General features: G+C 35.6%; 3 protein-coding genes and 1 long non-coding RNA gene across 5 annotated transcripts; 2 read left to right on the forward strand and 2 right to left on the reverse strand.

Annotated features, from left to right (window-relative positions):
• The first annotated feature begins 2,841 nt into the window (after positions 1 to 2,841).
• Positions 2,842 to 7,525, forward strand: LOC111794888 (protein RETICULATA-RELATED 4, chloroplastic). The gene is made up of 8 exons (XM_023677068.2): positions 2,842 to 3,605; positions 4,021 to 4,089; positions 4,813 to 4,944; positions 5,029 to 5,082; positions 5,177 to 5,221; positions 6,076 to 6,215; positions 6,870 to 6,995; positions 7,144 to 7,525. Exons 1-8 carry the CDS (start codon positions 3,024 to 3,026, stop codon positions 7,181 to 7,183), a joined length of 1,188 nt encoding a protein of 395 aa, XP_023532836.2. The 5' UTR covers positions 2,842 to 3,023; the 3' UTR covers positions 7,184 to 7,525.
• Positions 7,526 to 7,792: 267 nt separating this feature from the next.
• On the reverse strand, positions 7,793 to 12,744 carry LOC111794886 (ABC transporter G family member 15). The gene is made up of 9 exons (XM_023677066.2): positions 12,462 to 12,744; positions 11,261 to 11,340; positions 10,722 to 11,183; positions 10,484 to 10,600; positions 10,044 to 10,175; positions 9,673 to 9,960; positions 8,790 to 9,062; positions 8,573 to 8,680; positions 7,793 to 8,485 (listed from the first exon to the last, which is right to left on the reverse strand). Exons 1-9 carry the CDS (start codon positions 12,742 to 12,744, stop codon positions 8,117 to 8,119), a joined length of 2,112 nt encoding a protein of 703 aa, XP_023532834.2. The 3' UTR covers positions 7,793 to 8,116.
• A 1,133-nt stretch (positions 12,745 to 13,877) lies between these two features.
• On the reverse strand, positions 13,878 to 18,256 carry LOC111794887 (ABC transporter G family member 15). 2 transcript variants are annotated; one of them, XM_023677067.2, is made up of 9 exons: positions 17,987 to 18,256; positions 17,051 to 17,130; positions 16,497 to 16,958; positions 16,296 to 16,418; positions 16,048 to 16,179; positions 15,087 to 15,371; positions 14,738 to 15,010; positions 14,529 to 14,636; positions 13,878 to 14,448 (listed from the first exon to the last, which is right to left on the reverse strand). In XM_023677067.2, exons 1-9 carry the CDS (start codon positions 18,234 to 18,236, stop codon positions 14,089 to 14,091), a joined length of 2,073 nt encoding a protein of 690 aa, XP_023532835.2. In that variant the 5' UTR covers positions 18,237 to 18,256; the 3' UTR covers positions 13,878 to 14,088. The 2 variants fall into 2 exon arrangements, with proteins under 2 accessions (XP_023532835.2, XP_086979866.1); XM_087123740.1 differs by having other exon boundaries at positions 17,051 to 17,126; positions 17,987 to 18,115.
• Positions 18,257 to 20,498: 2,242 nt separating this feature from the next.
• LOC147792628 (uncharacterized) lies at positions 20,499 to 21,733 on the forward strand. Its single transcript, XR_015421244.1, has 2 exons — positions 20,499 to 20,638; positions 21,248 to 21,733. It is a non-coding gene; the product is annotated as an uncharacterized LOC147792628 (long non-coding RNA).
• The last annotated feature ends 226 nt before the right edge of the window (positions 21,734 to 21,959 follow it).

The following is a 21,959-nucleotide window of genomic DNA, read 5'->3' on the forward strand; positions in this document are numbered from 1 at the left end:
ATTTATTGCATTTTCATCCAAAATTACCATTCTAAAGTATGCTAACATGCGCTAAAATGCGCTAACAATTATTGCTCAAATAAAGTTTTAAAAATTCTATATTAAAATCAGTGGAATTATATTTTGTAGGAATTATATAAAAAAATTGCAGTTTATTTGGGCTCGGCCCATTAACGTTTTCGATGATATTAAACAGAATCAGCCCAACACGATTCTGAGATGGCCTCAAAAAAGACGGAACACGAGGCATGCCTCGCACGTGTCGTGTTGCAGACGACATTAACAAATAAAATTAAATTCATAAACTTAAAAGCATGTTTTAATTAATTACACCATATTTATGTAAAAACATCACTAATAAAATATTAAATAAACTCAAAAATATCATATAAACACAAAATATAAGCTTAATTCAAGTAAAATTCATAACCCATGTCCCGTTCCGGTTCCCGTTCGACTAGTTAAGACATATACTCTTGATCAAGAGACCAAATGTTCGAGTCCAGTTAACTCGAATCGGGATCGAAGAAAATTAAGAAAATACATTAAAATTGAGCTTATAATCCAAACTCACCTTTCTTTCACCTTCCCTCTCCCAAGCAGCAAATAGGGTTTTTCTTCTTTCTCTTAGGACTTCTTAGTGTGAATATGGTGAGAAGAAAAGGGTTTATATCACATGAAAATGGCTCAGAGAGGGAGAGAGATTTTTCTTGATGGGGAAAGAAAATGAAGGGCCAGGATTTAAGCACATGGAGATGTTGGGCTAATGAAGGCGTTTGATGGCAATCATCACTGTCTCCTTTTGTCTTCTACGGTGTGATGTGTAGCACTGAATCATACCCCCCTGAATCTCTGTGTTTTTACTCTCTTGACTTTGTTATTTTTTTGGGCATGTAAGGCATCTGGATTTGCATTATTACTTCCAACGTTTATATATATATATATTTATATATTTTCCCCTTTTTGTATATTAAAATAAATCGACACTATTTTTCAACCAAAACTTTACGAATAAACTTTAAAATATAATAGGAAGATAATAATATTCGTAATTTCGTATACTTTAATTCACGTGTATTGTGTTTATCTAAGTGCTAGTTTGCTAGGGGTATTTTTGGGTTAAGATTAATTTGAGACGGATTTTAAACTGTACTGATGTACAATTTTTTTAACTCAAAAATTAATTAAATTGTTTTAATCGTTCATTCCAATTTAACCCATAAAAATTTTAATTTATATAAATAATATAATGTTACCATAATGACTTATTTTGAGTAAATATTAAATATTAAAGTTTTTTTTAAGGTTATTTATATAAATTTGGACTATTTAATTTTGTCATCTTTGAATTTAAGAATATTTATTGGCACGTACAGTAAAGATTCTGGTTCTGGTTGATAAAATACTTTACATTAATAAAAGTATTATTAACTTTACTATTGTCGATAAAATACTTATAAATTTTTAAAAATTTCAACGACATTTTAAACTTTTAAATATACCATCATTATAATTTTTAATGAAAATGGTCGATTCTTTACCTTTTGTTATTATTTAAAAAATACACTTAAATTTTACAAAAATAAATAAATAAATAAAAAGATTTACGAAAATAGTTTGATTTATTTCCTATTAATTTTATTTATCTGCACAAGTAAATATTGACTTTTTAAATAAAATCTGGTATTATTATTTTATTATTTTTACTTGTAGAAATAGTTAGTTAATCAATTTATATTAAAAAAAAAAAAAGGGACTGCTGTTTGGTTTTAAAAAAACGACATGACGTGACTGGCAAAATAACGGGGTTTTTTATAATGCCATTTTCAAAGCATATCGTATTCACCTGACGTTGGCATTCGATGAGTCCGCATGCAATAAGGTTTATTGTCGTTTTCTTAATTTTATTGTCGTTTTATTCATTTATTATACGTAATTTAAAAAATCAATAAAATGTGAAAATTACTCTTGATGGCCATATACTCCCATGTGAAAATTTCACGGGCAATCCGAAGAAGCATAGCGCCACGTCATTAATCGACAACGTATGACCTTCCAAGGTTTTGGGAACCCCGTTCTAAAATTGTCCATAGCACATTCATAGTCATATACTCCCCTAAACGTGTCCGTCGAATATTCACGTATATCATAAATTAGCATAAACGGTTATAAAAAGTAATTTTGATATCGTTTCGGAGAATTAAAAAACATAAATATATTGCGATTTTTATAAAATTTATAATAACTTTCCCAAAAATTACCAATTATTAACAAAAACTTATTTTATTTTTCTTTTAAAAATTATAAATTTCATACTAAACACACGCTTATAATTGAATAAATGGAAAATCTATAAATACGTAAGATTGTAACATATTATAATTCCGATTTAGAGATAAAAAAGTAAATTTTATGAACGTGAAAGTTTATAATAAAAATCAATAAATACAGTAATGGGTGAGTAAATACTAATGACAAATGTAATTTTTATGTATTTATAAATATTATTTTTATTATGTTATGGTGAATATGTTTTAGCAACGAAAAAATTAAAAATTTTAATTTTAAAAAATAAGTGTGAGACAGTTGAGGTACGGACAATTCGGTAATTAAGAGACATTCTCGCACGTGCACTGCATGGTGTTAGGGTGGCGATATTACCGAACAAGCACTTTTTTTTTTTTTTTTTTTTTTTTTTTTTTAGTTTTTATATCAAAAGAAAAAAAAAACAGACTTCCCAAAATGCCCTCACGCGCTGGAAGTTCATGGTTAGCGCGCGTGTGCCAATTGAGGAAGTGGATTTTTGAGGAAAATAATAAACATTTATGTTTATTTGTTTATTTAGGCTTTTGACTCAGGAAACAGAAACCCCTAATGGCTCTTTCTGCTCTCTAAGTTTTAACGCCCGCCCACCTACTTCACTGTGCCGTCTGAAACTCAGACTTCCTCCGCCACCGACCGACGGGAAGAAAGAGAGAGAGAGGGAGAGAATAAGAGAGAAGGGAGAAGAGAGATTTTTCGCGATGGCTTCTGCCGCTTTCACCAATCCGGCTTCTTTGTCTCTTTCTAAATTGAATCAGAATCGTTGTTTTCAGTCATCGCCGTCGCATTTGCATCACTTGCACATCTCCGCTTCCCCTGCTTTCACTTCCTTGACTGCCGGTATCAAGGACAATGGTATGTTTCTCACTCGTCGACATGACAGATGCGATCTAAGTAACCGTCGACGGATGTTTTTGGTGTCTTCTTCTGGAGGTGGTGGTTCTGACGGCGGTAACTTTTCTTCGCGCGGCGGAGGAGGCGGGGGCGGTGATGATCATGGTAATGAAGGTGGCTCTGGAAATGCTGGTGATAAGAACAAGGCGGAGGCGCTTTTGGTGTTGGCTGAGGCTGGCCGATCACTGGAATGCCTGTCGAAGGATTTGGTGGCCGCGATCGAGGCCGGTCGAATCCCTGGATCGGTGATCACGAAGTTTTTTGAGCTTGAGAAGTCTGCTATCATGCGATGGCTGATGCAGTTTGGTGGATTCAAGGAGCGCCTGTTGGCGGACGATTTGTTTCTAGCGAAGGTCGGGATGGAATGCGGCGTTGGGGTCTTCACTAAGGTTTTCTTTTCACTCACTCTCATGTTCCGGATCAGTAAAAATGCCCTTTATAATTTATACGGATCTTCTCGTTTCTTTTATTGCATTTATTTTGTTCTTCGCTTTTACCGACAAATATAGAAATCTTTCCCCTCTCATCTTTTTTCTATTTCTTGGCCACTCAATTGTACATGTTCAAATTTTACTATTGACCTTGAACTGTGATGTTTTAGGCTATTTGATCTGACTTTTTCGTTGGGGCTTTCTACTTCCGTTTTGCATGCATACCTGCATTAAACGATATCATCTTAGGACGCAGGCCTTGAAATTTGTTTGATCATTTCCTTGGATGCGTTTTACTTTTAGCTTATTGTAAATCTCACCCCCTTCTTTCCTCTCCCTTACCTGCAGTTAATTTTCGTAATTTATTTTTCAGACTGCTGCTGAGTATGAGCGCCGAAGGGAAAAGTTTTTTGATGAGCTCGAGATTGTTTTCGCTGATGTGGTATAACCCTGTTGTTACTCATCAAATATTTTACATTTCATTTGCACGTCTAAGTGATAGCACTAGAGCACTTATACGCTCTGGCTTAGTCTGCTGTCAGATGATGTCATCCCGTTTTCCTTAATCAAAAGAGAAAATTTTGGGAGTGATTAAACAGAGTGGTTACCACTTTCATAATTGTCAGATAAACTTTTCATCCCCACATGCATCTAACAATTAAAGAGTGGACGTGTAATTCTGCCAGCAACCGGTGGACTTTGATTGTTGGAGAATCTATAATGGATAAAGGAGTTGGTGATCCAAAAACTAAAAGTGTGGTCATCGTCAGTCATGGCTATAAATTTGTGATGGCATCTCACTGTTTAAGATTAGCAATCATTTCTAAGTACTTGTCTATTGTCACCGGTAGAAGATGGTTAGACACAAGGCTGGAATACTAGAGCAATTAGTCTAATGCAATGATTGAATTCCTTTGTATAACATAGTAAGGACAGGGAGTTGTTTCTTGGAGCGTTGTGAATATGTGCAGATGTTCTGTTTTGTAAAATGGTCAATCTGGTATTTGGCTCAGACAAGTGGGACTAACTAATGTTTTAGGGTATTTGCAGTTTTGATTTGAAAATTAGTAATTATGTTCTTTCTTAACTCTTGAAAGAGCACATGCTCTTTTTGTTGAGAAAGATATCATTCGAAGCAAATCTATTGACAAGTACATATTTTTAGGTAATGGCGGTTATTGCTGATTTCATGCTTGTTTATCTTCCTGCTCCGACTGTTTCTCTCCGACCACCACTTTCAGTCAGTGCAGGAGCTATTGCAAAGTTTTTCCATGGATGTCCTGATAATGCTTTCCAGGTCTTTCATTCTCATGGATTAATTGGATCTTTGCTGAACCTTTCTTTTGAGGATTGCGAGAACTAAATTATTGTTCTGTTTTAGGTTGCTCTCTCTGGAACTTCGTATTCATTATTACAGAGATTTGGTGCAATAGCGGTATGAGAACTTTTGGTAAATTTTGCATCAATTTTATATATTTAGAAGAAAATGCAAAATCAACTTATTATGTTTTCTGTGGATACTTTTGCAGCGCAATGGAGCGAAGCTTTTTGCAGTTGGCACGACTTCATCACTGGTACATTGTCAAATGTCTCCTCTTGAGTTTCCGAAATTCTTAGGGTCTTTTGTATCACGTCATTGTCTAGTCATCTTTTATGGCTTCTTTTGCTGCTGGAGTCATCTGTCATAGGAAAATGGTCGCTTGTTTTTTACCACCTGTCACCATAAAAATTTCAAAATTTGGTCCTGTGTCTGTTTGGCCTTAGATCAATAGGTATCTGGCTGACTTCTAGCTCTTCCCTTTTTCCTCAGAATTCTTTTGTCCCCTGAATTTAACTAGTAATGCAGTCCTTTGAAGATTGGGAGTCTGGGCTGAAAATTTTTGAACGGTGAACCATGGGGTCTTATTGCCTGACCCGTTGTTCTTCTTCTTTAAGTTCATATTATTTTACATTGTGTCCCTTTCTTGCTACACTTCAATCATCATGTTAAGTGGGACCCATCTTAGCTCATATGCAACAATATGAACGCTTGTTTTATAGCCCCAGCAGTAACCATCAGACCTCCTTTTGGGATTCTTGTTTCTTCAGCCACTACATGCAACACCTGGGGTGTTTGTCTTTTGAATAAACTTTGCAGAAACTAATTCGTTATGCTCTTTGGGGTCTTATTGCCTGACCCGTTCTTCTTATTCTTTAAGTTTATATTATTTTACATTTTGTCCCTTTCTTGCTATACTTCAATCATCATGTTAAGTGGGACCCGTCTTAGCTCATATGCAACAATATGAACGCTTGTTTTATAGCCCCAGCAGTAACCATCAGACCTCTTTTTGGGATTCTTGTTTCTTCAGCCACTACCTGCAACACCTGGGGTGTTTGTCTTTTGAATAAACTTTGCAGAAACTAATTCGTTATGCTCTTTGTATAGGTTGGCACAGCTGTTACAAATACCGTAATCAATGCAAGGAAGGCCATTGATAAGAATGCTGCAGCTGAAGTGGAAAATGTGCCTATACTTTCCACCAGTGTTGGTTACGGTGTCTATATGGCTGTCTCCAGCAACCTCAGGTATTGGTTTTCTGCAGTTATAGCTTGTTGTATGTGACCATGAATTATATTTAGAATGAATCCCCTTTTTGAGAAAGTGCTACCATAAATTATATTTAGAAACAGTATATGGTGGGTTTTCTTACCCTGGCTTACCACTGCGTCTGTAGCCTTTTTGCGTACTCTTTGTTGTACAAATATTATACGCTAACGTTTCCTAAAAGTGGAGACTTATTGCACTCTTTGGTGTGATTGATATTCATTTGAGATTTCAGGTTTTGGTCTTTATCTTGAAAACTTTGAAATACAAGTTACTTGTGTACAGTACTATTATACAAATTAGAATGCAAGGGAGGTTAAACCAGAATTGAGATCCTTATGAAAAAGAAAAATGAGGGATGAATGAAGCGTTTGCTAGGACAGTATTTTAGTTAGAAGAATGATGCGCCGAAGGTGATATAATCAAATTGTAATTGAGATCTTTGTGATGAAAAGTAATGATTACACTGTAATTTCGATTGCCTACTGTGAAACTTAGAATGAATTTGCTTAATATTGATTTGATTGCTGCTGTTTAAAAAAGATTGACCTGCTGGTCTTGCTCTCTTCTACCCTGATGTTGTGGGCTCATCCATTTCCGAGCTTTTCTTATAACTGGGATATTTCATTTTGTAGGTATCAAGTTCTGGCTGGTGTAATAGAACAGCGAATTTTGGAGCCCTTGTTACACAAGCACAAGCTCATGCTCAGCGCACTTTGTTTTGCTGTTAGAACAGGAAACACATTCCTTGGTTCACTCTTGTAAGATTTTCACATCTCTATTAAAAATGTGATTTCTTATTGTATTTTTTCTATGAAAATTGGTTTCTTTATTGTTATTATTTTTTTAAAAACGTGATCACTTGCCTTTCTCTATTTTAACTCACATTGTATAAACTCGCTTTGCCAGGTGGGTGGACTATGCCCGTTTTATAGGAATTCAGAAGTGAAGGCTAATTCGCTTGGTTTGCTTTAAAGTAGGCATTTCAAATGAACGCGAGGAAGGTTCCAGTTTACAATTAAGAGTTGTTTAATTTCCTTATTTGCAGTACAAGATCCATTGTGACGTTTTTTTGGTTTTGGTTATATTTCACTTTTCATTGTTTCTCTCGTTCTGTCATTTTTTCCGCTTTTCTTTTCTTTCACTATTTCTGTGCTTTTAAGGTATCGGAACAGATGGGAATAACAATAAAGTATAGTGAACTTAGTTCGGGTTAAAAGAACATTTTGATAAGCTTCCATGAATGGAGCTATGAAAGTAATTATCAAATCATTTGTTATGTTTGCTTCTATATCATGGTTGTTTGGGTTTCGGTAGTGTTTTAAATTGAATTGTTTCTGGTTTGTTTTGTTTTTCTATGAAAATTATTTTTTTCTGAGCGTGTTTAGTATGTACTTGACAGTGCCTTTTCGGTCGCCACTCGCCAATGCCGATGGTATGCTCGATTATGGTCTACTTATTATCATATCATGTTCAAGTAACCTAAAACTACTTGGAAAAAGGCTACATACACTTGAGATTCCTTCTGATTTGAGGGCTTTAAAAGCATTTTTAGAAGTGAAACCAAGTACAAAAAGTGATAGATTGATGAGCACAATGAAAACACTGTCAAACACTTTTGATAAGGAGGCACTTTTGAGTAAAATTAAACATCTGATTTGTTATTGTGGCCATTGAGTAAATACCGAAAACGTCAAAACCAACTTCACCGCCTGAACCACCAAGCCATTCAAGGCAAGCTAAAACAGAGCACATTTTTATCCCATCATAAACAAAAGCTTAAAAAGTGTCTATGTTTGTATTTCCTTTCCAATCAATTGGGTAGTTTAAACTCTTATATCCCATGTTACCGTATGAATGTAGTTGATCTATCCCTTCCCTTTCAGTTGATTGGTGAGTTGAGACCTTCTTGAGAAGACAATGAATAAAGAGGTTGGTGATGTCTCTTAGAAGGGAACTGTGGCAGTTTTGATTTTCTCGTAGCCAAGGATGGCTCACCGATACGTCGTAGAGTCTGCTTGGCGTAGAGTGTTTGGAAAAAAGGTGAAACTTTCTCCTTCAACTTGAGGATCAAAATAAAGAGGAGCCTGAAAGTAACTAGAATGACTAACACAGCTGCTAAATCCCACCATTTGGAGTGATGAGCTTGATATCCTAGCAACATTTCAAGGATCACTTCTCCTTTTACTTTAGGACCTCCTCCAATTTGAGAGTCGACCTCCAACCCTATCAAGTCATTCTTGTACGCTCCCTGCATTTGAATAGAACGATCCCAAATCTTATAATATACTTATTTCTCTCCAAATAAGTGTTTTTTTGCTAAAAGAGCTAGAAGTACCTGTAAACCCCAGGCGCCATAGTTAATGTATGATATTGGGTAACGCCAGAACACCTTGGGAAGATCAGGCACAAACCTAAAGTAACCAGAAGTCATCATCATGATTCCCTGCACAGATCACAGTTAAGCCATTTTCACTTATTTCATTTTGTCATTCATTAAAAGGAACAAAAAGTAAAGTGTTTATGAAAAGATGAAATAGTAATGGTCGTCTTACAATGTAACCAGCTCCAATAATGACACCCATCATAAAGTTGGGAACCAAGGAAGCAATAATCATCATGGCGCTTTCTACAACTGCAATGGAGCTCAGCAGGTCAAGGCAGATATAGACGTAACGAGAGAACTCGGTTTCAAATTTGACCATGTAGAATACTATTGTTGCAGAAGCAACAGACATGAGAGCTAAGAATGGGAATGAAGACAGAAAATTTGATAGCGTGTATACAACAATCCCATAATGCCCGTTCAGCCTTTCCTTGTGAAATACCTGTTTTACAAAAATATGTATTCAAATATCAAAACGATGGAAGTTTGTAACAGCCTAAGCCCACCACTAGCAGATATTGTCCTATTTGGACTTTCCCTCACAGTTTTAAAATGCGTCTATTAGTAAGAGATTTCCACACAATTATGAGGAATGTTTTGTTCCCCTCTCCAACCGATGTGAAGTCTCACAATCCACCCCACTCGCTGGCACTCCGCTCGATGTTTGGCTCTAATACCATTTGTAATTGTCCAAATCCACCACTAGCAGATATTGTCTATTTGGGCTTTCCTTTGTAGGCTTCCTCTCAATATTTTAAAATGCAGTCTATCAGGGAGAGATTTCCACACCCTTATAAGGAATCTACTAGGGAGAGGTTTCCACACCTTATAAGGAATGCTTCGTTCCCCTCTCACAAAGTTAGCCCAACATTTCATCAATCTAATACTCGTGGCAGCAACAATTTCAATTCCAGTTTCCTTCCTTACCCAATTTAACCCGGTGCTTCTTGTTCTACACAAGTTTCTAATGGGCATTAAGCTATTCAATGGGTTCCATAAAACTATATAAAAGGCTGTGAAATTTTGGAACAAAACATGGAGGTAATCTATACCTTCATCTCTTCAATGAACGATGGAAAGCCTCCAATGGACATGAAAGTCATGAATCCAGAAACAAATGCAGCACAAGATGCCCTTGCAAAGATATCAACATAGCTTGTACCAACATGCATGAATATCGTGCCCACACATATAGATAATAGTATGTAGACAATAATTCTTATCCAGTAGTATCCCAAATCTCTGGACATGTTCACCGTTGATCTTCTAGTCAATGTTGAGAGTTGCTTCCACCATTTAGCATGGTTTCCACATTTCTTAATAGTCATAGAAAGTCCTTCCTGCATCAAAACTGCAACTATTAAGATCGTTGTTTGAATTTAAAGCATTATGTAAATGGAATGTTCATAAACTGTTGGCTTACCATTTCTGATATCTCTCTCATCCTAGTTTTCATTTTGGCTTCCTGCTCTGAGCATCTGTATTTCTCAACTAGTCTTGCTTTCATCTCTGCCGTTGAAAACTTAGATAAAGGGTCTACTGGTTTTTGGTTTTCCTGAAGTAATAGAAACAGAAAATGGTAAATCCGAAAGTTTAGCATATGATAGCAGAAAAAATTGAGTATTCTTTCTGGTGTGTGTGATTTTAAGCTTGTTAGATTCGATATCCATATCGTGAAGTGCATAACAATCACTCATTTATATGTAGCTATGAAATAATCAGACTTATCAACTTATGAAGATAAATGTGAGATCCCACGGTAGTTGGAGAAGAGAACGAAACATTCCTTATAAGGGTGTGGAAATCTCTCCCTAGCAGACACGTTTTCAAACCGTAAGTAGTTAGTAGCTTGGAGGCCCTTACTCTTTGAGAAATCATTAAAGCCATATTGACTGCGTCGAAGTCTGAATTAATACAGCGAAGGAAGTGATCAGAAGGGTTTCTTTGCCTTGGACATGGAAATCCTGCTTCAGCAAAGAACTGCAAAACCAGAAACATATTTAGTTTATGAGATTTTCTCAGTTGGATTCTGCTTGAAAGTGTTCTACAATGATCTTAGAATATGTTTAAAACATTCATCAGCTGTTAATTTAATCTTTACCTGAGCTGCCATTTTTGATTCTCCAAAGTAAACAGCTTGGCCTCCTGAAAGAAGAAAAAGGTCATCAAATAAAGCAAAAACCTCGCTGCTGGGCTGATGGATCGAAGAGATGACAGTTCTTCCATCATGAGCAATGCTTCTAAGAGCTTGAACAACGAAGAAAGCAGCAGCGCTGTCGAGGCCGCTGGTTGGTTCATCAAGGAACAACAGGCTTGGTCTGGTGAGGATTTCCAATGCAATGCCTAATCTTTTCCTTTCGCCCCCACTAATGCCTCTTAAATGCCAGTTTCCAACGATCCTCTCAGAACAATCTTGGAGACCCATTTCCAATATCGTTCCTTCCACTATATCATTTACTTCTTCTTTGGTCATAGAACTTGGAAGCCTCAAATTGGCTGAATATGATATGGTTTCTCTTACTGTCAGAGTCCCCAACATTGTATCCTCTTGGGTCACATAGGCCTGAAATTTTGGAGAAAATTAAAAAAATAACAATCAAAAGCTCATACTTGGTTGATGAACTGCATATTAATACTAACCACAATGCCATAATCCAGCCTTCTTTTCTTTCCATTCAGAAGAATATTTCCTGTCAAGACAGCATTTTGTGCCAATCGACCTGCAAAAAAAGGATTAAGAGTATGTCTCTCATATTAAGCATTTGAATAACTCAATGTTATATTACCATTGAATTTTCATAAACGTCTCAAAACTACCATTAGAATTGAAATCTATTATAACGTTGGAAAGAATACGTAATGATGACTTGAAACGACTGTGGCTAAGATATTTATCTTGGTTAAGTTAGAAAGAATGACATTTCGACAAGTTAATTTTTCATTCAACATTCTAATAAGATTTTCTACTCTTGAAATATTAATGCAAGGTTTCTACTCTTGAAATATTAATGAAACGTCAGAAGTCAGATTACAACTTACAATTTTTGAAAGAATATGAATATTTTTTAAATAAAGGCAAAGTTTGAAGGGATCATTTATTTATTTATTTATAATGTAGACTATTTACAGCTACCCATTTATGAAAATTAAGATCGAAGTTTCATATAATATTTTTGTGGGTAAAGTACTACATTGATGGTCCTGTCTGTCATAGCTCTGAATCTGATACTGAAAAGAAATGAGTTGTGCCCACCCACAAAGCCAATAGATAGATGACAAGTTTGGTTGAGAGATGAGAGATAGAACCCAAATCGCATTGGTTTTTCCTACACATTTAATGTCTGAAAACATCTATATCGCTACGCACTTAAACCAAAGTGTAATGAATAAGTTGCTCAAATTTTGGAAAAGATGGGCAAACAAGGGAATATAGCTTAGCACTAAAGCAACAAAAAGTGGGTCAAATATTAAATATTCATGTGATGCCATGCGGCTTTAATTATCCACTGGGTTTGTTGGGTTCTATTCAAATTTCAAGTTTTTTCTATTCAGGGTTTAAGAAACATTGTTGATCACAAGTTCTTTCTCTAGTAATCTATGGTTTAAAAACATTGTTGATGACAAGGTTCTACGATAATTTTGGGTGAAACTAACCCAACTTTCTGCTATGTTAGTTCTAGTTGAACAAAATCAAGTCTAGATAAATGGGTTGTTCTTGTTTCTAAATCATGATATAAGTTTCAAGGCCACAGAATATGCAGAAGAAGAAGAAGAACATAAAAGAAAAAAAAAAAAAAAAAAACAGAGAGCTTAAAGAGATAAAGAGGAAAAGGGAGAGAACCTGCTAAGGAGTCGAGAAGGGTGGATTTCCCAGAGCCAGAAGGACCCATAATGGCCATGATTCTTCCAGGCTCAGCATAGCCATTGAGACCATCAAGCAAGAGTCTTCTACTCTGTCCATTCCAGAGATTTGGAACCATAACACTCAGATTTTCCCAAACCAAATACATAGAAGCAGCAGCAATGGCGGCAGCCTCCCCATACTTCCCTTTTCTTCCTTCTGCTCTCTTTGCAGCCTCCTCCACAGAGCATCTCCCATCTGCCCTCTCCTCCTCAATCTCCATGAATGTCTGTCTCTCACACTTCTCACACCCTCCTCCTCCTGATCTTCAGCATTTATAGTGTGTTCTCTCTACAACTTTTGTGTGTTTTCTCTTGATGTTCAGCTATGTGTGTGGTAAGTGCAACTGAATGGTTTAGAAACAGTTGAAAACAATTTAAAGTATTTATGACTTGGCAAACGCTTATATCAGAAAACCCATCAAACTTATTGCTGCTTAGGTTCTAATGGCTTAACATTACATTTGTTATCAGAAAAAGGAAAGTCCAAACTGTACGAGTCATCAATACGCATGTGCTTCAACATTTAATTCTATATACCGGTCATGAAGATTTGAACCTATGATCTTAAGGATATGCACGAGTATGTGTGCTAATTATATATCTAATGTGGTCATAAAGAGTTCTATATGATCAAGCAGTATCTCAAGTTTCTGAATATTTGTGTCTGAGTTTTCTTGTTTTTGAACAAACAACTCCTGCAACCTCATTTAGTATATTCAAGATATCATCAGCTCTCTTTCTAACATGTGGCAAGGTGGGTGGGTGGGTGAGAGTTAATAGCAGGGGACAGTTTCCTTAGTCAGCCAAGCTATGGTTGGATGGCTTTGAGTGTTAAAAGAGTAGAAAGTTGACAAAGGAACAGAGCACAGTAAATACCTCACCAAACCCAACCATCAATCGCTATAAAAGGGAAGAAATAGTGACAGAGTTGCTAACATTTATGGGTCAATTATGCATTTCTGCAGCTCTTCATCTACAAGCCTATATGGAGATGTGAGTTACGGTTCATATCACTACTCATTCATGTACCGCCCAACTATATATCTACCATTTGTAATGTTCCATTTCTCTGTTTATCACAGGAAGCTTTGAACCCTTTTCCTCTCTTTAAGGAAAAAAGTTCCATTTCTCTGAAGTTTCAGAAGAATTCACAGTGTGAGGTCTTAATCTATTCCTTCCATCTTTATTGTTCTGCTATGTTATAAAAACCAGCAATAAGTCTGTAAAACAATGAAGAAAAATACAAGAACACACATCAGGGCTTCTCAGATTAGGAATAATCATAAATCTTATCTTAGATGTGCTCAGAAGCAGTTTCCAATCTTAGACAAAGGCAGGCTAAGACATTCAAAACTGATGAAAAATATAGATTTTATAATTTCAATCAATAAAAGAAAAAATAAATTTATTACAAAGTATGAACAATGTAAATCGTACGAAAATTCTATATATTTACTATCTCCTTATTTTCCTTTCCTTGACATATGGATCTGTAGCTAATTACATACCCTTATTAGTTACATTGTTATAGGTACATGCTTTCCAAGTTATTGTCCTTGGAGCTTCTAGTTGAGAGGAGAGTTGAGACCTTCTTGAGAAGAGAGTGAGTGAAGAGGCTGGTGCCTCTTAGAGGAAATAGAAGGCGGTATTGTCCTGAAGGAAGGTCTCCTCTGAAGATGTTGCAAAGTTTTCTTTGTGAACATTGTCCGCAGCAATGGCGAAGCTCTTTCCTTGAATTTCAATACAACAAAGAAGAGAATTCGGTAAAGAAGAACAAGGAACATGAGAGCTGTTAAGTCCCACCATTTGGAATGGTTTATTGGAATCCCATACATGTTGGTGATTACATACTCGCCACTCAACTTTGGCATGCCAGGTATCAATGGGTTGAACTCAAGCCCAATCAAGTCATTTTTGTAAGCACCCTGCATAATGAACTTAGATACTCAGTTAAATCATAATTGAACCATCAATGGAAGATATGAGAAGCCTAGCAAGATGATACCTGTAGTGCCCAAGAGCCATAGCTGAGATACGAGATAGGATACCGCCAAAATGGCTTCGGAAGGTCGGGCAATAATCGGAAGAAGCCAGAGGTCATCATCATGATACCCTGGAAGGAAAATAGAAACCAAGAAAGTTATGTACGTTGAGATGCAAAACATGAAATATGAAGAAGATGGTACCGAATCCATAATGTTATTGTGTTCTTACAATGACTCCAGCGCCTGTTATAATTCCCATAAGAAAGTTTGGAACCAATGAAGCCACAACCATCATCAATCCTTCTATAACAGAAATGCAGCCAAAAATATTGAGGCAGAAGAATACGTAGCGGGAGAACTCTGGGCGATACTTCACCATGTAGAAGGTGATAGTCCCAGAAACGACTGAAATCGAAACCAAAAATGGGAAAGAAGAGAGGAAGTTTGACAATATAAACACTGTAACTCCATAGTACCCATTGAGCCTTTCTCTGTAGAACATCTGCAGAAGAATGAAACTGAAACTTCAATATACTAAAAGAAACGCCAAGCTCAAGCTTATGGAGAGTTTTTTTTACCTTCATTTCCTCAATGAAAGATGGAAAGCCCCCTATAGTCATGAATGTCATAAAGCCAGTTATGAATCCACCGCAGGCTCCTCGAGCCAAGATTGCAGTGTAACTTGTTCCAACATCGAAGTAGATGGTACCAACACATAAGGAGACTATCACATAGATAATTATCCTTAGCCAATAGTATCCCACGTCCCTACTCATATTCACAAATGATCGACGGGTCAATGTCGAGAGCTGCTTCAACCAACTAGCTTTATCTCCTTTTTCCTTCTCTACTTCAAGTCCCTCCTGAAGAAGATGAAACTATTCATACAATTTGTTCCAGACAATTGCTGGTTCATGGACTTCAAGCTCCTACAATTTCTAGTAGGGTGATATATTGTGGGCTTTCGATGACTTGAGGACTAGATGTAACAGCTTAAGTCCACTGCTAGCAGATATTGTTCTCTTTAGGCTTTTCCTTTCACGCTTCCTCTCACCGTTTTTAAAACGCATATCCTAGGGAGAGGTTTCCACACCCTTATAAAGAATGCTTCGTTCTCCTTCCTAACTGATGTGAAATCTCACAATTCACCCCACAATGATTGGAAAGAGAAACGAGTATCAGCGAGGACGCTAGGTTCTGAAAGTGGGTGAATTGTGAGATCTCACATCGATTGGATAGGGGAATGAGTGCCAACGAGGATGCTGGGCTCTGAAGGGGGGTGAATTGTGAGATCCCACATTAATTGGAGAGGGGAACAAGTACCAGCGAAGACACTAGCCCGAATGAGGGTGATTGTAAGATTCCACATCAGTTAGGGAGGAGAACGGAGCATTCTTTGTAAGGGTGTAAAAACCTCTCCCTAGTAGAGGCGTTTTAAAAAAACTTGAGGGGAAGCTTGAAAGGGAAAGCCAAAAGAGGACACTATTTGCTAGCGGTGAGCTTAAGCTGTTACACTAGACGTATCAAAACGATACTTACAATGGTGGATATTTCTCGAATTCTTGCCTTCACCCTACTTGCGTACTTTGAGCTCCTATATTTTTCAACAAGCGTCGACTTAATTTGAGCTGTTCCCAAATTCATGAAAGGGTCGGATGATTCTGGGATGTCCTACAATTTCAAAGTCATGAACAAAGGTACAAATGAACAAACCATACAACATCAGAAACTGGAAATTCAATCCAACAGAGGTTTGTTGAACTCAGCTACAATTCAAAACATCTTACTCGAATACTTAAAGACCCCTTGAGCGTCGCAGTAACGATATCGAAATCCGAGTTTATACAACGAAGAAAATGATCAGATGGATTCCTTCTACTGGGACATGGAAAATTAGCTTCAGCAAAGAACTACAAAACAGATAACAAGTACTGAAGCATTACATCAAACAGTTGATAGGCACAAAACTGCAACCTCAAAGCGCATACCTGAATAGCCATTTTAGCTTCCCCAAAGTACACAGCCTCACCTCCAGAGAGCAAAAAAAGGTCATCAAAGAGAGCAAAAACCTCACTACTCGGCTGATGAATCGAAGAAACAACAGTCCGTCCATCGTGAGCCACATTTCTAAGAGATTGAATGACGAAGAACGCGGAGGCACTGTCGAGGCCGCTGGTGGGTTCATCAAGAAAAAGCAAACGAGGTCGCGTGAGGATTTCAACAGCAATACTCAATCTCTTCTTTTCCCCTCCACTGATCCCTCGAAGATGCCAGTTCCCAATCATTCGATCGGCACAATCTTGAAGACCCATTTCCAAAATGGTTGCCTGGACGATGCTATCAACCTCATCTTTAGTCGTAGAACTCGGAAGCCGCAGCTGGGCTGAGTAGCTAATGGTTTCTCTCACAGTCAGAGTTCCCAATAATACATCTTCTTGGGTCACATACGCCTGCAAATTAAGAAGGAAATCATGATTTTCTTGGTTGATACATGGTGGAGTTTGATCTTCAAGAAACAGAGAGAGAGAGAGTTTGCGTTTACAATGTCGCCATATCCGAACTTCCTCTTCTTTCCATTGAGAAAAATGTTTCCGGTCATTACCACATTCTTGGAGAGTCTTCCTGATTCATAAACGAACCCACAAACATTAATTTTTTTTTTACAATTGATGTCTTAAACATTGATTTTTCTCTTACAGATTCATTGGCAGAAAATTTCTCCAATTAACACTTGAGGTTGCTTCTCAATTAAACTCAAAGTTTAAATTTATTGGTAACCCTTTGATCAGTTATTATAACTTTGCTTTTGGCTTTCTTAAAAGGTCTCGAATGAATGAAGAGAACATTTTTTTTTGTTTATAAACTTATGATCATTCCTTAAATTAGTCTATATGGGACTTTCACCATCCAATACTTCCCCCTCAAACAAATCACGCCTCTCCTTAATCGAGACTCAACTCATTTGGAGTCTTAGTCATTTTTTACTGCCTTTCGTGCCTCTTAGTCATTTTTTACTGCCTTTCGTGCCTCTCAGTCATTTTTTACTGACTTTCGTGCCACTCCCTTGAGAAGGCTTGACTCCTCTTTCCTTTGGAGTCATTTGTTCAATATCTGAAGATTTACCAATCTATTACACCACTAAATTTAGGGCCGGGTTAAACTAATTTTTTAATTTTTTTCTATTAAAGTTATTATTAAATATATTTTTTAGACAAAATATAAAATTCATCATTTTTTTTTATAAAAAAAAATATATATTAAAGTGTGAAATTACATTTAATGCTTACTGTTGAGTGCTGGTCTCATTTAAATTGTCGGCGGGACCCTTAACTCCATCTTTATAAATAAATAAATATATAAAGAAACAAAAAGTCTAAGAAATTAATATATATCGCTTAAGAAAAGGTTAATTCAAATATTAATAATATATATATTTTTTAATTTCCATAAATTAATATTGTAGAGAGAGAAGCGAGACCTGCGAGAGTATCAAGAAGGGTGGATTTGCCGGAGCCGGAAGGGCCCATAATGGCCATGATCCGGCCGGGCTCGGCGTAGCCACGGAGGCCATTGAGGATTCTCTTGGTGGGCCCATCTCTGAAATTCGGAAGCACCACCGTGAGATCCTCCCACACAAGGTAAGTCCCTCGCTGTTCTCCCCGTCTCAGCCCCTCGGCGGCGGCGGCGGCGGCATGGCTGTGGGTTCCTCCGGCGTCCTCAATTTCCATGGGGATGAATGAGGCAGAGAAGAATGGAAGATAGGGAGAAAGAGGATAATAATTTATATATTTTATTATTATTATAAAAAAATAATTAATTTGTGAAATTTACATATTTTTATCATTTATTATTGGATTTTAAATGAATCCACAACTAACTACAACTGCTCTCTATAAATGCACCCACAAATGGAGGTGCACACCAGATTAATGATGAGAGAGAAAATACAAATAAATTCAAATTAAATAATTAAATAAAAATAAAATGGGATATTCAATGAACAACTTGTTAAATTTAATTTTCTTTTTTATTCCTAAAATTTAATTGGTTAGCACACTTCTTGCACCCTAAACAGGCAAATAAATAATGTTCTTTTTTATGAATTATTATTATTATTATTATGTATTTTAAGTCTGAGTGAAATTTTCCCTTAAATTTCGAAAAAAAAAATCAAATTATTTGTAAATATAATTTTATTTTTTAACGATAAAATATTTTAGTTAATAGAAATTCAAAATTTTCCGAAAAAAAAAAAAAATTATAATTTAGTTAGATTTGAAATCATTAATAATTAAAATAGACAGGTTTTAAGTATCTAAAGATAAAAGTCTCAACTAACTCTTTTAAATGTCTGCTAAAAGAAACAGCCACTTCAAATGTCCACTAAAAGAAGTTACTGGTCACCTAGCAAGTTGTTTCCACTACCCTTCAAATATCCATTCAAAAATTATAAAATTAAAATAATAAACAAAATTTAAAAAAAAATTATCAAGTTCTATTTACGGAAATTATATGTTCCACTTTAACCTTATAAATATTTACTTTCAAATCTGTAAATGATCTTTGCAGATGAAAAATGAACTCATGTAATTTTTTTTTGGCTTTAACATCTAATAGGTCAAGTCAGACTTGTAGAATTATATATATATATATATATATATTTCTATAGTTTAAAATTTATCAAACAAAATAAAACATTATATCATTATTAACTTTACAATTTTGATTCATATAAACAATAGTTTAATGTCCCATTTAAACACGTTAATAGATTAGTACATAAATAATTTTAATCGACTTTTAACGATGTAGATTAAATCTTAAAAATATCACTTTTTTTACTATAATAAAGGTAGAAAATAAAATTTGAACTTCTAACCAAAATAAATATCTATTAATTATTGTCGAATTTATTAATATTATATTAAATGTTTGACTATAGTTGAAAATAACTTAAACCAGCCAACCATATACTTATAAATTAAGTCTTTATTATTCAAAGAAAAAAAATAGCTGGCTTTCTTTTTTAATTAATGAAAATAAATTTCAACTAATTTGATTAGCTCTAAGTTTTAATTCCACACCCTATAAAGTTAATTTTGGCCACGTTGCAATTTAATTAATTCGCTCGTTTTCAAATTTAAAACCTAATTTGATGGTGCCAAATGGATACGATATACTTAGACACGTGGTTCGTTCATTTTTTTGGCTTAAAAATATGTGGGGTAGGAGGTTTGGACCTCTGACTTTGAGAGTAAATATTTTATGTTCGTTGGTAATATCTTTATATTTTGAAAGTTTAGACATGAAATGTGGAGCCGAGAGCGACAAGTCAGCTAGGCTAAGCCTTTTGTTATTATTATTTTTTTATTATTATGTTTTTTTTTCTCTTCATTATTGAAAAGGAGTGACAATATTCGAAATATATTTTATTTTAGCTTAAAAAAAATTAATATAATAGTTTGAATAAATTTCGACGTGACATTATAATAATAAAAAATATTTTGTCACGTTAAATATATATATATATATATTATATGTTTAGTTCCATTAAAAATAAAATAAATTTAAGTTTTTAACCATGTTTATAAAATAAACAACAATACATGAATATAATGAAACCAAAATAATTATGTTTTTTTTTTTTTTTACATAAAAAGAATTAAAAGAAATATTTTGTAAGTTGAATAATAAAATAAAATTAATTTTGGAAAGAAAAACAACAATTAAACGAAATATTACAATATTGTTTTACGTTATTAGGAAAATATATTGGGCCAGGGCCATGGGTGTGCAATCAGAACCGTGGGCTTTGGTATGTTGATGGGCCGATATTTGGGCTTTTGAAACAGACTCTCAGTGGGCCTAATGGGTCGTTAAGGCCCATTATCTGTTTTGTCTTTCTGCTAGAATGCTCTTTACTTCCGCTGTTGGATCCAATGTGGGCGTTGGAAGAGATGAGTTCGATCAGATCGTTCGTTTCCAGAGAAGAAGCGGGTTATCGGTGGCAAGGATTTGTGTTCATCGTCGTCAGCTTCGTTTTCCTTCTGATATTTCTCTATGCCGCTATCATTTCTAAGCTTCTTTCGCCTTCGGACAATGCCTTCTTATCTGCTATTCAGAAGGACTGGTAAGTTTTTCTGTTGATTTTGGAGAATTCCTTTATTTGTGATGTGGAAACCTGGACTTTGGAAGGATTTGAAATGATTTTCGGTGTTTAGTTAGAAAAAACAGGATTTGAAATTCAATCTTAATCTCATTTTAATTGGTTGAATTGAAGAAATCAAATTGAACAAAACTTGATCTGCGAGAACGCGATTGAGAGATGAAGGATTGTGGAAGATTGAGAGGTAGATAGGAACGAGTATAAATGGTTGGGAGAAGAAAGAAAAAGGTGGGGGATGGTAGTGGATGAAGAACGGATACGTTTTTTAGGTCATTCATATGATGTTATCCATATTAGGAAATGAGTATGTATGAATCTGAATGTTAGCATGCCTTTGAAGCAAGCCAATTACTTGTTCTAAGAGCATTTTAATGAAATTTGATTTGGTGATAGTGGCTTTGATCTCTTGAGAAGATTGCTTAAATCAAAACTATCACAATTTCAAGGGAACTAATATGATAACAATGAGACCTCTATTTGTAATGTATTTCCTGTTTTTACTAGGTATTACTGTCTCCTGGTGCCCTTGACATTACCTATCCTTTATGCTGCCGTTTATTTCCATTGGCTCAGCATGAAACTATTCAAGCATGCTTGAAGGTGGTCAGCTAATGAACTATCCAACCAAGTTGAGTGTCTCAATCATCTTATATGTTTGATTAAATTACAACGTGATGTGTTCCGAGTTTCCGTAGCCGAGGTGATCGAGGATGTACTGGTATTCTACCGGAGTCTATATATCGTGCAAGAAAATTCGATATCGGCCAGTCTTGTCATAGAAAAATCCGTTCATTTTGGTTGAATGATGAGAACATGAGATATTCAAACTAAGCTGAAAGGCCAAAGAGTGATTTAAACTCACATTGAATGACTTGGTGAATGCAACCAAGCACAAGCTTTATGACCTAAGGTGAGCATCTCCAAAGACAATCTAGGGAAGACCAACTTGGGGTGTGGTTGGCGAGGAGATACTTGATTCTTGAAAATTGCTTCATTGTTGGACATGCCACTTTTGGTAATGCTTTGATATATACCAAAATTTGTCCATTTAAATGTGCTCGAATCTAGAGCTCTACCTATACACTTATCACTTATGGTGACCGATTTTTTTGAAAAATGTAGTTGATCCATTTTTAAAATTATATGAACGAACTAATTAAAAAAAACTTTTCATTGCTATGATAACAAGTGTCTTATTCATTCAACAATGCCTGGAATCCGGCCTCTTGTTAAGAGGAATTTAGGTTATTTCTTAATTTGATCGTGTATTAAATAAATATTTCAA

This window comes from Cucurbita pepo, chromosome 5 (assembly GCF_057944985.1).
Source record: "Cucurbita pepo subsp. pepo isolate OVF chromosome 5, ASM5794498v1, whole genome shotgun sequence".
NCBI classification, from domain to species: domain Eukaryota; kingdom Viridiplantae; phylum Streptophyta; class Magnoliopsida; order Cucurbitales; family Cucurbitaceae; genus Cucurbita; species Cucurbita pepo.

Bases quoted from the DNA above. Each gene is read 5' to 3' on its own strand.
- LOC111794888 (XM_023677068.2), top strand. From the start codon at position 3,024: ATGGCTTCTGCCGCTTTCACCAATCCGGCTTCTTTGTCTCTTTCTAAA. The intron at 3,606-4,020 runs GTTTTCTTTTCA...TTTATTTTTCAG, and splicing joins GCGTTGGGGTCTTCACTAAG to ACTGCTGCTGAGTATGAGCG. The intron at 5,083-5,176 runs GTATGAGAACTT...ATACTTTTGCAG, and splicing joins AGAGATTTGGTGCAATAGCG to CGCAATGGAGCGAAGCTTTT.
- LOC111794887 (XM_023677067.2), bottom strand. From the start codon at position 18,236: ATGGAAATTGAGGACGCCGGAGGAACCCACAGCCATGCCGCCGCCGCC. The intron at 17,131-17,986 runs GTCTCGCTTCTC...TTTATGAATCAG, and splicing joins CCTTCTTGATACTCTCGCAG to GAAGACTCTCCAAGAATGTG. The intron at 16,180-16,295 runs GTAAGATGTTTT...TTGAAATTGTAG, and splicing joins AGGGGTCTTTAAGTATTCGA to GACATCCCAGAATCATCCGA.
- LOC111794886 (XM_023677066.2), bottom strand. From the start codon at position 12,744: ATGGAGATTGAGGAGGAGAGGGCAGATGGGAGATGCTCTGTGGAGGAG. The intron at 10,601-10,721 runs GTAAAGATTAAA...CTGGTTTTGCAG, and splicing joins AATCAAAAATGGCAGCTCAG to TTCTTTGCTGAAGCAGGATT. The intron at 10,176-10,483 runs GTAAGGGCCTCC...CTATTACTTCAG, and splicing joins CTTTAATGATTTCTCAAAGA to GAAAACCAAAAACCAGTAGA.